The sequence below is a fragment of the Aptenodytes patagonicus genome, chromosome 9 (assembly GCF_965638725.1).
Source record: "Aptenodytes patagonicus chromosome 9, bAptPat1.pri.cur, whole genome shotgun sequence".
Classification (NCBI taxonomy): domain Eukaryota; kingdom Metazoa; phylum Chordata; class Aves; order Sphenisciformes; family Spheniscidae; genus Aptenodytes; species Aptenodytes patagonicus.
This window is the reverse complement of record NC_134957.1, coordinates 12108380-12122717: the sequence shown is the minus strand read 5'-3', so window position 1 is coordinate 12122717 and position 14338 is coordinate 12108380. Positions and strand designations below refer to the sequence as shown.

The window sequence follows — 14338 nt, the reverse complement described above, 5'->3', positions numbered from 1 at the left end:
AATCCTCACCTGCAGCTTCGGTGTCAGGGGTGTTGTGCTCTTTCTCCTTTGTCTGGCTGCCTTCAGACTGATATGGAGATGAAGCCAAGGAAGAGGCTGCTGAACCGTTGCCATCTGACTCTACTGGAGGCTGGGGAGAGAAGGGGGCTTGTCATGATCCTCTGTCCTTGTCCTCCCCCCCTTCTGACCATCACTTTCTGCCACTGCCCCAGCTCTGTTATGGCACAGCCCACCCCAAGGATGGGCTTCCCCAGATCCTTGCCCTGAGAGTACCTGCAGCAGCAGCTCCCTCAGCCGGTGCAGCTGGGACTCCAGCTGCTTGTTGTGGTCCTCTAGGATCTGCATGCGGGTCTCTAGGCGGCTCTTGTGCTGCCGAAGGATTCGTGCTTCTGCCAGGAGCTCATCATTATGTGGGTCTTGCACTGATTCAGGGGAGCCTGTAGCCAAGGTTGGAGACTCCACCGCCTCATCATGCTGCCATTTCAAACGTCTCAGCTCTCCCTGGAGGATCCTGCAAGATAGCTTAGGTCAGCATCACCACCCTCCTTTCTAGAGACTGCTGGAAACACCTGACCGCTGTGCACTGGGGACAGCCCATGACTTAGAGACAAAACACCCCTGGAGGCTTTGCCACATGTGAAGCTTGAGGACCAGCATGCTCCTGGACTTTGGCCCTGCACCGCAGGGTGGCCTGCCTGCAGCTCTTCCCCACTTGGGTGGTTTACAAAAAGACATGTAACTGCTTCCTAAGAGGCTGAGAACAAGGGCAGGGAAAGCATAACCTCCTCCTGAGCCAAGCTGCCCTGCCCAGAGCCTCATCTCGTGTAGTCCAGAGTAGCACCACCACTGTTTGTGAGGGGCTCAGCGACAAGAGAGACAGCAGTGCCCTGGGCTCACTTCAACCAGTTTGGGGTTCAGGAGGGGAACAGGTTCTGGGGATGAGGGCAGGAACATTTTGGGGAACAGTCTTCTCCCTTCCTTGGAGAGCACACCCTCACCGAGTGCTCCCATGAAGGTTTTTAGGGCTCCGCCTAGACTCCCTCCAAACCAGCCCACTCAGGTCCATCCCCACCTCCAGCCCTAGCAGTTATCCCCTGGCTCCACTCTGAGCTCTGCCAGGCTTCTCCAGCCTTAGGCTTCCCCTTAGGCTATAAACCCCACTTTCAGAGTTGCCCATGCCCCTACCTGTTTTCATCTTCTAAGTGGGCCAGGATTCGCTCCAGCTCTCCCTTGTCATCCATGTTGAGGCTTGCCGGAACCTGCTGGCTGCCCCCAGGCTCTCTGTCAGTGATGGGGCTGGAATGGCGCAGCAGGTACTGGTCCTCATCCCTGTTGCAGCAGGTGGAGAAATACCTTAGTGAGGAACATCAGTCTCAAGTGATTTGTGTGCCCTTGGGGAAGGACAGCCTGGAAGGAGGTGGTTTCATATGGGAGTTCGTTCTGGCTGCTCCAGGTCTAGAGCTCAGAAGTAGCTCAGCACCCCTGGGTAGCTGGGGATGCCCAAGAGCCTCAGACTCAAAGGAACTGGGAAGTAAAGCATTTCTGTGCCCTGGCCAGGCAGGGATGGAGCCACAGGAGCCCTGGCTCAGCAGGAGGTGAGGAGGAGGGAAAGGAGGCAGAACTCACAGGCTATCATCAGGGGACAGGCTGTCATTGAAGAAGGAACAGTTCTGGCTTTCCATCTCTGCAAGCCTGGAGGAAAGAGAAACAGGTTGGGATATGGTCAGAGACACCCTAAATATCTGCTCAATGCACCCTTCTTACGGCAGCCCCTGCAAGACCCCTCTCTGGCAGGGTCTCCCAGCTGGCCTGTACCAATCTGCCCCTCTTTACAGGCTCTATAGAGTTTTGCCTTTTTGGAAAACAAAAGCCATTCCTGCTCTGGGTTGCAGTCTCTGGAATAAGGGGCTGCTGCCATGCAGCTGGCTCTGCCTCCTCTCACATAAGCAAAGGAAAGGGGTAAAAGCGTACCAGCTCCAGCCTAGGGCCTGAGCTACAGGGTCCCTGTGCTCCTTGGGTCCCCACTCTGCCTGGACCTGTGGTGAGGGCAGAGGCGTTACAAACCACAAGGCAGCAGCAACGGGAAGCGTGCAAGCAGCACTGGTGAGCACACAGGCAGAGCAAGACATTGAGGGATCTGCCTGGTGAGAATCCAACCAGCAGCTAATACTGGGAAGAGCAGGAGGGTACATGGAGGCTGCTTCATCACTAAGACATCTGCTGTCAAATGCATGGTGTTTGCTGCCAATTTGCGTGTCATCAGCCATGTCCCAGGCAGGAGCAAAGTGGTGCAGGCAGGTTTGCCTGGCCCTGCAGCTGCCTCTTCCCAATGGCACTGCAGCCTCAGCTGCTGTAGCCAGTCTCTGTCTACCAGGCAGTGTGCTGGGAAGTGTGGAGGGGACTGTGGGCAGCAGGAGCTCACCATGCGTCTGCCCCGAAACCCCTCCACACCCGTCGGAATCATGCTCTGTGCCCTGCCGTGACAGCAGTGCCCAGTGGTGATACCTGCTGGCAAAGTGCTCGATCCGGGAGTGGGTGTCGGCATGTGGTAACATCGGGGAGGAGGCTGGTCTGGAAGAGACGCACACTGGTCAGCAAGGCTTGGCAGTCCTCACTCAAAGCTAGGGCTTGGAGAGGCTGCCCTGGTCTCACCTGGGCTGAGAAGAGCCAGGGACAGGCTGGAGAGGGAGACTGAAATCTCTGCTCCTCCAAGAACTAGGTGCCGTATCAGCCCCAAAGTAAGTGCCCCCTCCAGCCCTCCCACAGGAGCCCTGTCTCACAGCTGAGATGCTGCTTCCATCCGTGGAGCCTATGTATCAGGCAGGGTTGAAAGGCACAGCCTGGGGCCCAGCCAACTCACGTCTCGGAGAAGTCAGCCTCGAGCACAGACTGGACGGGCAGGTAACCCCTCTGTGGGTGCTTGCTGAAGTACTGCTTGGACCGAAACTTGTTCTTCAGCGTTGTGGCAAAGTCTCTCATGTTCTCACTGGATGTGGTCTGCAGAGACACAAACATTACCAAGGTGCTGCTTAATGAAAAGTGGGGGATCACAGTGGGGGATCCGCAGGAAAGTAGTCCCTTCAGGCTGAGCACGAGCTCCACAGAGGAAGAGGCAGACAAAACTGAGGAAGCAAGGAGGGCACACAGCAGCTCTGTCAGCCTGTCACAGGGCCTGGCACAAGTCAAGCTGGGCATTGGTGGATGCCATGCATCCCGCTCACCATGAGCCCCAGAATAGCAGGGACACAGGCAACATCCAGCATATGGAGTGGAACAAAAACATACAAGGGATCCGCTTCTGGGGCTGTACCAGCCTAAACATCGCAAGGCTGCTGCCGTCGATGTGGACCTGCTCTGAGCCAAGACCCTCCCAGCCCAGCCCAGCTCCATACCGGGGTGTAGTACTCCATGATGGGGTAGTGCAGCTTGTTGCCCTTGCTGGCTCGCCCAGTGAGGAAGCAAGCCTGGCAGATATCCACATTGAATTGCTTCAGGCTCCGATACCTGAAGAGATCAAGAGGCCATAGGGAGGCAGTGAGAATCAGCAAAACCACATCATTTTGGAGCCCAAGGAGAGCTCAGCAGGGGACAGAGGTGGTCTGTGTTGCTCTTGCACCCCACTGAACCCACAGTGCTGATGGCTGAAGTCCCCAGAAAAGCATCCTGCTCCTTCCCCTCTGCTGGCACCTGGTCTGACCTGCCTGAAACACTGCTGCTGCAGAGCTCTAGGTTCCCCCAACAGCACAGAGAAAATTCAGCTCCCTCCTGCAGGACACCATGCACTTCCCTTGAGGGCCAAGGTCCCATATCACAACCCCTACCTGAAGCCCTTGATGGGGCACTGCCGGCAGACAGAGCACTTGGTCTGGTGCTTCACCTGCTCAGCCATGGTCACCCGGTGCAGCACGGCCAGCCACACCATGGACTGCGGCTCCAGGTTGGCCCACTCCAGGAACTGGGATGCCTCGATGGTGGGCTTCCCGTTGCTCTGGGGAGGGGAGAGGAAGGGGCTGCTCAGAGCTGGGACCCAGCTGCGATGCAGTGCAAGCTCCTTGCCAACGCTGGGAGCCTCTCCATGGCACGGCTGCTGCAAAAGGGATGGCACAGGCCACAGCACCCTACTCACAAAGCGGAAGCAGCTGCGGATGCTGGGCTCCACGTTGCTGCCCCCAAACGCTGCCACCTCCCCCAGCTGGCGTGGGACCTGGATGGCCTCGTGGAGCAGGACGCCAAGGTGCCGCTGGTCACACAGTCCCCCAGCGTTTGCCACTTGGCTGAAGAGATCTGCTGGCAGAACAGACACACAGCCCTGTTAGAGACATGCCTGATGCCCCAACACACCGGGCAGGACGCAGGCACAGGGGAGCTGTGTGTGGATCAGACCAGGGGCCCCGCTGCCTGTCTCCAGCAGGGAGCTCAAATAAGAGAGAAAAACTGAGCTATGATTAAATAACCTTTACCAGTATCCTTCCAGCTCCCAATAACCAGGAGTTTAGAGTCTTCTTGAGACAGAGGTTACATACATCACTTCTTTAACAGCCACAGCTGGCCTGTCCTCTATGAATCTGCCCAATCCCTTTATTTAACCCCTAGGTGCTTCCTATGCTAACCCCTCCGCAGTATCCCATCGCAGAGAGCACCATGGTTAAAACACAGTGAAAAAAGGGGCTTGCTTTAATTTGTTTGAAACCTACTTCCCAGCCATGCAGGTTTTTTCCTTCTGGGAAGCACTAGATTAACTGTTTTCTGTTTGCCTTCTCTGCACTGTTCATTATAGTGCCATGCAAGCAAGATCACCACAGCACCAGTCAGTCTGCAAAAATGCCTCCTAATTTAGGCAGCATAGGCTTGGGGAGGGGGGAAGGGAAGGGTGGTGATGCAAGCAGATTGGTCACTGCAGGAAAGCTGTTGCTCTGTTCTTTCTGGGCAAAGAAGGGCTAAGCCAGGAAACAAAAGCACTCCTGCTTTCCCCAGGTTATGCCACACCAGGCCCTAGGGGACGGAGACAGGGGACTCACACTGAAACTTCTCCTTGACCTCTGTCCCGCACAGACATGCAATGCCCGTCTTGAAGGAGAGCGCCCTCATCTTCCCACTGCGGCCACTGCAAGGTGAGATATTGCACAGGTTTGCAAATGTTTTGGAGGTTTTTTTATGCAGGGGGGTCAGCAAGGCAAGCCCGCACCAGGCAGCCCCCTCGCCAGCGGCCAGGGCCTTTTTGCAGCACTGCCAGCTGGAAGAGCAGCACAGAGGTTTCCTTCCAAGCACAGCAGCCCCACAGCTCAGGGGGACACTGAGGAACGGGTACCTGTCAAAGACATTCAAAAGCCAGTTGAGGCTCATGTCCACACAGAGTGGCACATTCACCAGGATGCCCCGCTCCTCCTCCAGCCTCTCGTAGAGGGCAGTCAGGCAGTGAATGACCTCCACCACATCCATCGCCCGGTCGCTGGGCTGCAGGTCATGCTCATTGAAGATTTCCAAGGCCGTGGCCAGGGTCACCATGTCCACTGTACAGATGGAGGGATCAGAGGCAGAAAGGAAAACAGGAGAGGTGAGAACCAAGAGGAGGGAGACGCACAGCCCTGCCCTGACCTGGGGCAGTCTCGGCCCCACTGCAGTGCGGAAGATGCTGGCAGGATGGGCACAGCTCCCAGAATTGCTCTGCCACCTGTAAACCCCTCCCAAAACACCCTCCTATAGTCAACTTGAGCCACCATTCTGTGTGACCGTCCTTGCCTGTTGCTGTGGCCAGCCATGGCCACGAAAATGCTACCCATGAAAGGCTCTATGCGGAGCCACAGGTGCCCAGAGCCGGCCTCTGCATGTGCTGGGTCCCTGTGGGGCTGGTGTGGGGAGGTGAGGGGGCACAGACCCACACAGACCCTATGAGCAGCTGCCCAGAGGTGGAGTAGTCCTATCTCCAGCTCTGACCAGCAGTGGGTGTCGAGGCAGAAACCTAAAATGGGGCTAGGACAGCGTGGGCTACCCTGGATACCCTGCTTTCAGATTTCTATGGCTGCAGGTTGTATGTGCTACCGTGTTTAGCAGCCAGCAATCTTTCTTTCCTGAAAGTCTTTCCATTTCTGAGACCATTTATGTTCTCAGTGCCCAGGGGATCATGTGCCATTTCCACACTGTAACTTCACTCTGTGGAAAAGTCCTCCCTTCTCCTGTCAAAGCTGCTGACAGTTGCACTGGGGACCCCCAATTCACACGCCAGTGAGTATCGCTCCTGCTCACCCTCACATCCACACTGCCCATGACTGCACATGGCTCTGACATGTCCCACACTGTCTCCTTCTGACATGGCCACTCACTCCACCAAACCTCTCATCATGGGGAAGCTGCTTTGGCAGCCTCCTTGCCCTTCTCAAGAACATCTTGAATAAGAAGCACTTATTCACGTTCTTCCACATCATTTCTGGGCTGGGAAGAAAGCGCCAGTGCAGCATGTGAGATGCAAGAGATGGGCAACCAAAGATACACAAGCAGCACATGGAAGGGCTCTGCTTTGCTCTCTGCCCTTTTCCTCACCATGCCTGGTGTTTCTGCGGCTGCTACTGTATGGACATCTTTGCAGGGTGGCGAAAGCTAACTGCTGCTTCCCCCCATTTGCACTATGTCAGCCCTGAACGTGCCCAGGTATGGGACAGCCTGGTCACTACACTGTCATGAAACTACTCTGCAGCCAGGGTTCAACTCCCCCAAGTACCAAACCTCCTCTCACTTTCACTCATTGCCTTCTTCCAGGCCTTTCATGAGACATCAAGGAGCACAGGTCTGCCTGGGACCCCACTGCTGCCTGGCTGCATCTCCTCCCTGTCGGGAACGATTAATTCAGGAGAGGGGTTTCCCTCATCCTGCTGCTGTTTGATAGAGCCTTAGGCGAGAGGCCTTGCCAAAAGCTCTCCAGCAGCCAAGGATGCCACATCTATCAGATTCCCATCCGTGTGCTTGCTGATTCCCCCTAGAAACTCCTCAGCAGTTTCTGAGGAGCAGCTGCCCCTCGGAGAGCCACGCATCATGTTGAACTCTTATCGCATCATATTCACCTGGCTATTAATCCTCATTTTAACTGGAGTTTTACCAACAGTGCAGAAGTCAGGTTTATCGGCTCCCTTCCTCCTCTTTAAGTGGTGGAGCCCTCTCTGCTCCTGCCAGCGAGGCTGGTTTCTGCTCTCAGTTACATCCACAGCTTCTCCAGGCTCCCTTGGAGCTCCTGGGTGAGCCCCTGCCTGATCCCACAGCTTTGTAACTCTGAACTAGACAACTTTGTTCTCAAATCCCTTTGACTAACACCTGCCCTTGAGGCATTTCCACCCTAAGCCTGCAAAGAAAGGCGCTGACACAGACACCTCGCTGGTGGGTTTGCTCAGCTTTCCAGCCACAGGCTCATCTTCCTAGCGCTTCTCACCTCAGCTACCTGTCCCCTGGTGGGCTCCTGCCTTTGATGTGCTGATAAAAGCTTGTGTTAGTTTAATGCCTTTATCGAGGGAGACCCAGCAGGAGGGAAATACTTCCCACACTCACATCGCAGAGCTTTTTGCACCCGTCGTAGTTTCATAGCCGTCCGATACGCTGAGAACTTGATGTTGTTCAAATCCGCTGCAATAACACAGGAAAAGAAGAATAAAACTGCAGCTCAACATCCTTATCTCCAGGGCAGGAAGCAGCAGTTGCAGTTCCCAGACACCAGCCCCACCAGCAGAAGCAGAGTGTATGTGGAAGCAGGAGGGGCAGAGCCTGGCAGGGGCTCGCACCCCATTGTTTTGGGGGGCCCTGTGCCACAGAGGGGAGCAGGTGGGCTGGGGGAATCTCATATAGCACCCTACACTGCAAAAAGGTGGATGCTACTCGAATGGTTTTGTGGCAGCCTCCTTACCCAGCGTCTGGTACAACTCCGTCATCTTCGGGTGGTCCCAGCATGTAGTCTGGGCCTGGTGGCTGGAAGGAAAATAGAAGGAAACCAAGAGTCAAGCTGGGAATTAAGCAGCTGCCATGAGAGATTATAAAAAAGGACCTGGCCGGCCCTGAGAGCAAGTCTCCCAGTGCCTGCAGATGCTGGGGCCGCTGCACCCCAGTGAGCACACTCCCCAGCCACAGCAGCAGGGAGGATGCCCACAGGAGGATGCCCTCACTTGCTGCCAGCCCACCCTCCTTCCAGTCAGCGTCACCCCTCATCTGGGGCATTTCGGCAGGCAGGGAAAGCCTGGCTCTGCCAGGTTGGGGGCAACACACTTCGCTGGAGGTCAATGCTCAGACCAGTCTGCTTACTGCCCCCTGCTCCTAATTGGTTCCCAATTCCTGTTTCCCACTGGGTCAGAGAAGACCACAGGCTTTGGTTGGGAGCACACTCACTTGATGTAGTATGGTACTTTGTTAGGGGAAATGGCTCGCTCCCAGGGGACCTGGACAGAGGCTGCAAGGAGAGAGACACAGATGTCAGATCAACACCAAACACTCCTTCAGGTTGATGCTGTTTCTGATGAGACACCAGCGGGACTGTGCCAGCAGGTGGGTGCCTCTGAAGAGGCTATGCCTTCCCAAATCACCAACTGGGGGTGTTGGAACAGGCGAGTGGATGCTGCCTCTAAGAGAGGCACAAGACTGCTGGTCTTGTCAGAGGCTGAGCTCAGAACTCAGGAAGAGACACTTCCTGATGCTTTTGATGATGCTCAAGGCAACGCTGTGGTCACCAGTGCGCAGGGCACATAATCCCCACCAGGTGGGATTCGGGCACACACAGAGCACTGCCTGTTATGGCCAGGCTTGGGCACCCACAGCATCTGCTGTTCCCATTACTCAAGCTCTGTGTGTCAGCTGCAGTACTTCGGGAAGATGAGGACGCATCCCATACCAGTTGCCTGCCACCCTACGTTTGTTATCTAGAGGACGAAAGCCCTTTTATGACCCTCAGCTATTTTCCCTTATCATAGGCAGCTTATCAATTCCAGCAACTGGAAAAGTTGCTCTTCCTTTCAGATAGGAGGACGTGGTCTGAAGAGAAACACAGGCCAACAAACCCCACTGACATCTGGAGACCCTGCAGAGCTCAGCATTTATGAGGATGGACCCCAGACTCTGGAGCACAACCTGCTGCCCATCCTTTGCAGGTCTGAGAGCTGTCAGCCAGCAGCAGCTCAGCTCTGTAGGAACAGCATCCCTCTGCCTCACCACGTGAATGAAAACCTCCTCAACGTGTGCATTTTTGGCCTCTGAATGACTAACACGGGATATGGGGGACTGCCTTTTTCTGCCATCTGTTGTCTTGCCCACCCAGTCTCTGAGGCTGGCACAGTCCCAGTATCACCTGGGAGCTGTTGCTGTGAGTGTCACAGCTCTGTGATCTGAAGGGAAACCACACTCATGTCCCACCCTTGGTCCCCCAAGGTGAGGTAGAACAATGCTAACTTTGGGACATGCCTTCTGCTCTGGTTCCTGTGCACCAGGCACTGGCCTGGGCCCTTTTCTAGCTGCATGCATGTCTCTGGGGGCTCTGGGCTGAGCAACAGGACTCTGCACCCCATTCTCCTGTGCCACAGCCCATGCTAAGCCACTCCGCAGAGGCAGCCTCATGGCAGGAAGCCCGGAGGACCTGCTTACGTACAGGAGAGGAAGTGCTGGGAGCCTGGTCCAAAGTCCCGGTGGGCATCTTGGAGCTGCTTCAGGCGTTCGTTTATGGAGGCCTGGAGAATGGGACAGAAGAATTCAGTGGCAGCCCATCAGGCGTTTCAGACTGAAGCCCCATTCAGGAAGGCTTGTGGATGGACTCAGACATGCCCCAGCACGCAGGTCCTCTTCCTTCCTCACCTGCCTTGGTATTTGCATTCCCCAGTCCACTCAGCCCTCTACACCTCCTCCCACAGGCAGAGGCAGCACAGGCCACATCTCCAGCTCACCTGTATCCATATTTTTACAGGCATCAACAAAGCCACAGCTGGTACTGATCCCCCCATCAGATCCTGCTTTTACTCAGACAGCATCCTTTGTTCTTCCCACTGCCTTTTCCTGCTCAAGACCTCTACAGATTTACCAGCCACTTTCCTCACACTGAACTGATGCTATCCTCCTCCAGGAACACTAGCTATACTATCCCTGCTATGCCAAGCCTTACTTTATTGTCCTTGAAGCTCAACAGTGACAGCCCTTCCCCAGCATCCTCCTGTCTGTGGTTTATTTGCTGTGCTTGGTCCTGACTCCTTCCCACCTGCAGCTGCTTCCAGCGCGTATTGATCTGCTCCAGGGTACGGGAGTTCTCCATGGACAGGTGGACATCTGAGATGGCAAGCTGGTGTGCAAGATCATTGACCACTTTCACCCCATCCTTCATGGGGGAGAGCTCCTCTTTGAACAGCTGGAGTCCCGTGCCCGGGGGAACAGACACAGGGCAGGGGAAGAAGGAAAAGAAGCAGGCAAGCGGTCAGGACTTGGATCTGATTCCTCTGCTACAAGCTAAGGTGGGCTAGTGGCTGGCAAGACGCTGCTGACTAACCCTCCCACAGGGTACCTCAATAGGGAAAAAAGAAACAAAACAAACCAGCCAGGCTGGAGATTACTCAAATCTCCTGAGAACTGGAACACGGACAATGGCTTATCTATGCTGAGCCACTGTACCTGTGTAAGGTCTGTGCCATGACAAGGTGCTCAGCACAGCCAATTGCTCAGGACACTGCGGGCCAAATCCACCCTCACAAAGCTAGGGGACTGTCGGAGGGAGGACCTGGCCCCTGAGACCCCAAGTAACAAGGCTGCATTGGACTGAGCAGTCAGGAGGAGCAGCACTGCTCTCCTGGGAAGTAGCATCTCATCACCTCTGGGGCCAAGGCTGGAGCCTTCTCAGAGCCAGAAGTACCTTGGTTGACTGGATGTGCTCTGGTAAGGAGTCAATGAAGAGGTCCCCAATGGGTTCCCAGGTTTCGCACACGCTTTCAGCCTGGTCCAGTGTCATGCTGAGCTCCTCCATGGCCCCTTTAATCTCTAGCAGCTGCTCCAGTGTCCGTTCAATGTGACGGTGCTGGTCCACGCACCGGGCTGTGAGCTTCTCCCACAGCTCACTGGCCACGTTCGCCTGCTTCCAGACAAAGCGGCTGATGTTTTGGATCCGGTGCCGGGGAGAGACATCTGTGAAGGCAAAGCGGAAGGGGAATGGAGAGCAAAAATGAGATCCCAGCCCAGAGGAGATTGGGCAAGAGATGGAGGGAGGGCACAGAAAAGGGAGATAAAAAAATCTAGGGAAAACTGGAAAGAGAGAGGGAAAACAAGCGATAATAGTATCCATCTCTGCACCAGCTCCTCCAGGTATCCAGCCTGCCCACAGACCTCTGCCTGCTCTCTGTCTGTCCTCTCAAGCAGAAGCCCTGCTGCCCTTTAAAAACCTACCCCAGAGCACATCTGATGCCGTTTCATGAGATGCACTCCATCATGGGCTGCGCCAGCAGCTTCTGCCTTCGCCCAGGACAGAAGCACTGCTCTGTGCCGGTCTGACCTTTGGCCAAAGGATTGGAAACAGCCTGGTGCATGATGGCACAAGGCAGAGCACTGACGTGCCACTTTGTGCCACACCAACCACCTCCACTCCATCCTCTCTGGTCCAGCCCAGGAGGCACTGTGCTGTGCTATGGGAGAACAAGGAAGGGGGAGCTCCACAGACCTTTGCTTTCTGACGTTGGTTCTTCTAATTCCTCAAATGGATGCTGGGAAAGGAAAGCCTGTGCTGACTCCAGGACAGAGTAAATGTATGGTCCCCGAGACTTCACTTCTTCCATGAAAGCCTGGAGAGCAGAGCACAGAGATGAGACAGCAGCCTGAGCTGGAGAATTGTGCCCCTGCTGCCCCCTTGCCAAAGGCTGCAGTGATTTATTCACTCCAGGGCCCAAACCTCACTGGAGATACAAAGAGAGGTTAACAGAGAAATATTTTTGCAGTTCGGGGAAGGAATGACCACCTGCAAGAAGGTGGCTCCTGCAGAGGTCTGGACTGCAGCTTTGCTGGAGGGGGGAGGCAGAACAGCGAGCCCAGAAGGGTGTGTTGAGCCAGGGCTGCGCAAGAGGAACTGCTTTATTGATGATGCTTTCACAGGCACTGCTTGGAGACATTCCTCACTCATGCAGTAAGAGCATGGTCATGCAAACAGTCCTTCCAGCAGCTGTTCAGCAACAGGTCCAGCTGCTGGAGGAACAAGGAGGGGAACCAGCAGGATGCCCCAAAGCAGCATATCCACCAGGGCAGACTTCGGAGGCAGGCTGGTTTAGGATGTCCTCTCCTCCCCTCCAACTGCAGCCCCCCACTGGTGCTGTCTGTTGGATTGGCTATTTGTGTGCTGGGGAAGTGGCTAGCTCCAGCAAGGATGAGGGATAGCAACAGTAAGCAACAGTTTAGTTTTGTTTTCAAGGTAAAAACAACTAAAGCCCAACAGCCACTGGCAGTGAGAAGGAAATGCTCTGATCAGGGAAGCAGGAAACTGGTCTGTCTGGGTTTACCCCAGTTTCAGATATGATGATAATGTGCTACTGCAAGAATCACTCATGTCCTGACTACTGGGTTGCCTTCAGACCAACCGACCTCCTCAGGCCCCAGGAACCCAAAAGCAGAGGCCAGTGAGAGGCAATTCCCTCTGTTGCAGAGTTAGGACATAAGGAGGATACTAGGAGAGAAGTGATGGGGCCCACTACCAGCTGCAGCACCTGCAGATGACTTGAGGCTGTAATGCAGATTTATTGTCTAAAACCAGATGGGCTCTGCCTGTCATGTGCCATGGGTATTTGCTATGGGACTGGGGCTCTGCCTTTCCACGGAAAGCACAGATGGAGACGGGCAAGGACTGGTGCACTCATAGGCTGTGGGCATGGGCAGTGATACAAGGCAGGGGTCCCAGGCAAGGCTGCCCACCTGCAGCTCATCTTAGCAGTGAACGGCAGCGGGGGAGGTGCGAGGGAACATACCGCATGCGTCTCCTTTTCTTGCTGCACCAGGAGGACATCGCCTCGCAGGGGCAGCTGTGCCGAGAGCTCCTCATCCTTCTGCCCGAGCCAGTCTATGATCTCCTGGAGAGGCACCTGCAGCTTCCCACTGTGGTCGGAAAAGGCCTCCAGACGAGCCCTGGCAGGAGAGCAAGCACAGCAGGACGGTGGTCAGACGGACAGGAGAAGAGCAGAACAGGAAGGGGAGGCACAGCACCACGGCTGGGGTGGTGACCCCCGGGCACCCACAGGACTGGCAGCATGCCTCAGCACAGGCTGTGCATGACCCTCAGCCAGCACAGATGCTGCACCACCAGGTGGGGTGAAGCACAGAGGCATCGGGGAGCGGAAACTCTGAGGCTATTCATCACCCTGGAGCCCGGAGCAGAGGACAGAGCTGCTCCGCATTTGCCTGTGGGTTGGGGCTGTGCTCTGGCTAGCACGGGGGACTTGGCTCAGCATTTACATGACTGGACAGCTTCCAGGAGCCTTGCATTAAGGCAGGAGACAATTAACACGCCCCAGTTAAGCTCTCCATCATGCTGGCTGTGGAGCTGCAACCTCTGACAGTCTGGAAGGCATGTTTCCCCCGTGCAGTGGAGAGGGCTCCCAGCGAAGGGACAAGCGCAGAGGAGGTGGCGGCAAGGCTATGGGGCAAAAAGAGACAAGCCGCAGAGACAGCAGTGGCAGAGGAAGGACAAAGCAGCAGAAAGCAAACAGGAGTGAAGGAGGGGAGGGAGAGGAGAGCGGGATGGGTGGAAATGGAGGGGATGCTTTTCAGCTTAGGGAGAAAGTCTCAGAGGTCTGTGGCCAAGAGGGGAAACGGAGCCAAGGTCACTGTGAATTCATGTGGCTGGTCAAGCGAACAAGTTCAAAAACCTCCTGACAAGCACATGCAGCAGGCAAGGCTGGAAGGCCAGGCCAGCCCCGGAGCTTGCCCCAGGCAGGGACTCTTACCGAAGGCTGTGGGATTTCTTTTTGATTTCATTCCAGCAAAGATTCATCTCCAGAGGGGCCTGAGGCCTGGTGGCACCGCTTGGAGCCCAGGGGGTTACACACGAAGGTCCTGCACCATCCTGCGAGGCTTCAACCTGGGCAGAAACAGAACCACACTGCATACAGAGAACACTGCCTGGTGTTTACAGCACTTGCCTGGGGACACCTACTGCCCTCTGTCCTGACCCTGCCTGGCTTTTCAACTCACAAGGGGGCTGCCCTGCTCCCAGAGGGGTCTGTTAGCAGCTCCAGGGAAGCTCATGGCTGTGCCTGGAGGAAGGATGCAGTGCCAGCTCCAGCAGCACTAAGAGCAAAGGTTGAAGGAAGGGCTTACAGCACATCTCCTGTTCTGCAGGATCTCTGTGCTCCTCAGTCATCCA

At 55.5% G+C, this 14338-nt stretch overlaps 1 protein-coding gene across 4 annotated transcripts in view; it reads right to left on the bottom strand.

Moving 5' to 3' along the window:
- The window catches only part of DRP2 (dystrophin related protein 2), a 30541-nt gene that overhangs the window by 3234 nt on the left and 12969 nt on the right, over nt 1–14338 (bottom strand). For all 4 annotated transcript variants that reach the window (XM_076347160.1, XM_076347162.1, XM_076347163.1 and 1 more), the window contains 20 exons: nt 13920–14053; nt 12945–13101; nt 11654–11774; nt 10856–11124; nt 10211–10357; nt 9611–9689; nt 8362–8422; nt 7886–7947; nt 7534–7608; nt 5309–5510; nt 5019–5104; nt 4127–4284; nt 3822–3988; nt 3393–3504; nt 2861–2997; nt 2506–2571; nt 1627–1692; nt 1186–1329; nt 274–511; nt 10–130 (listed from right to left, as the gene is read on the bottom strand). In XM_076347160.1, coding sequence (XP_076203275.1) covers nt 10–130; nt 274–511; nt 1186–1329; nt 1627–1692; nt 2506–2571; nt 2861–2997; nt 3393–3504; nt 3822–3988; nt 4127–4284; nt 5019–5104; nt 5309–5510; nt 7534–7608; nt 7886–7947; nt 8362–8422; nt 9611–9689; nt 10211–10357; nt 10856–11124; nt 11654–11774; nt 12945–13101; nt 13920–14053 — 2602 coding nt within the window. The remainder of the gene's footprint in view (nt 1–9; nt 131–273; nt 512–1185; nt 1330–1626; nt 1693–2505; nt 2572–2860; nt 2998–3392; nt 3505–3821; nt 3989–4126; nt 4285–5018; nt 5105–5308; nt 5511–7533; nt 7609–7885; nt 7948–8361; nt 8423–9610; nt 9690–10210; nt 10358–10855; nt 11125–11653; nt 11775–12944; nt 13102–13919; nt 14054–14338) is intronic.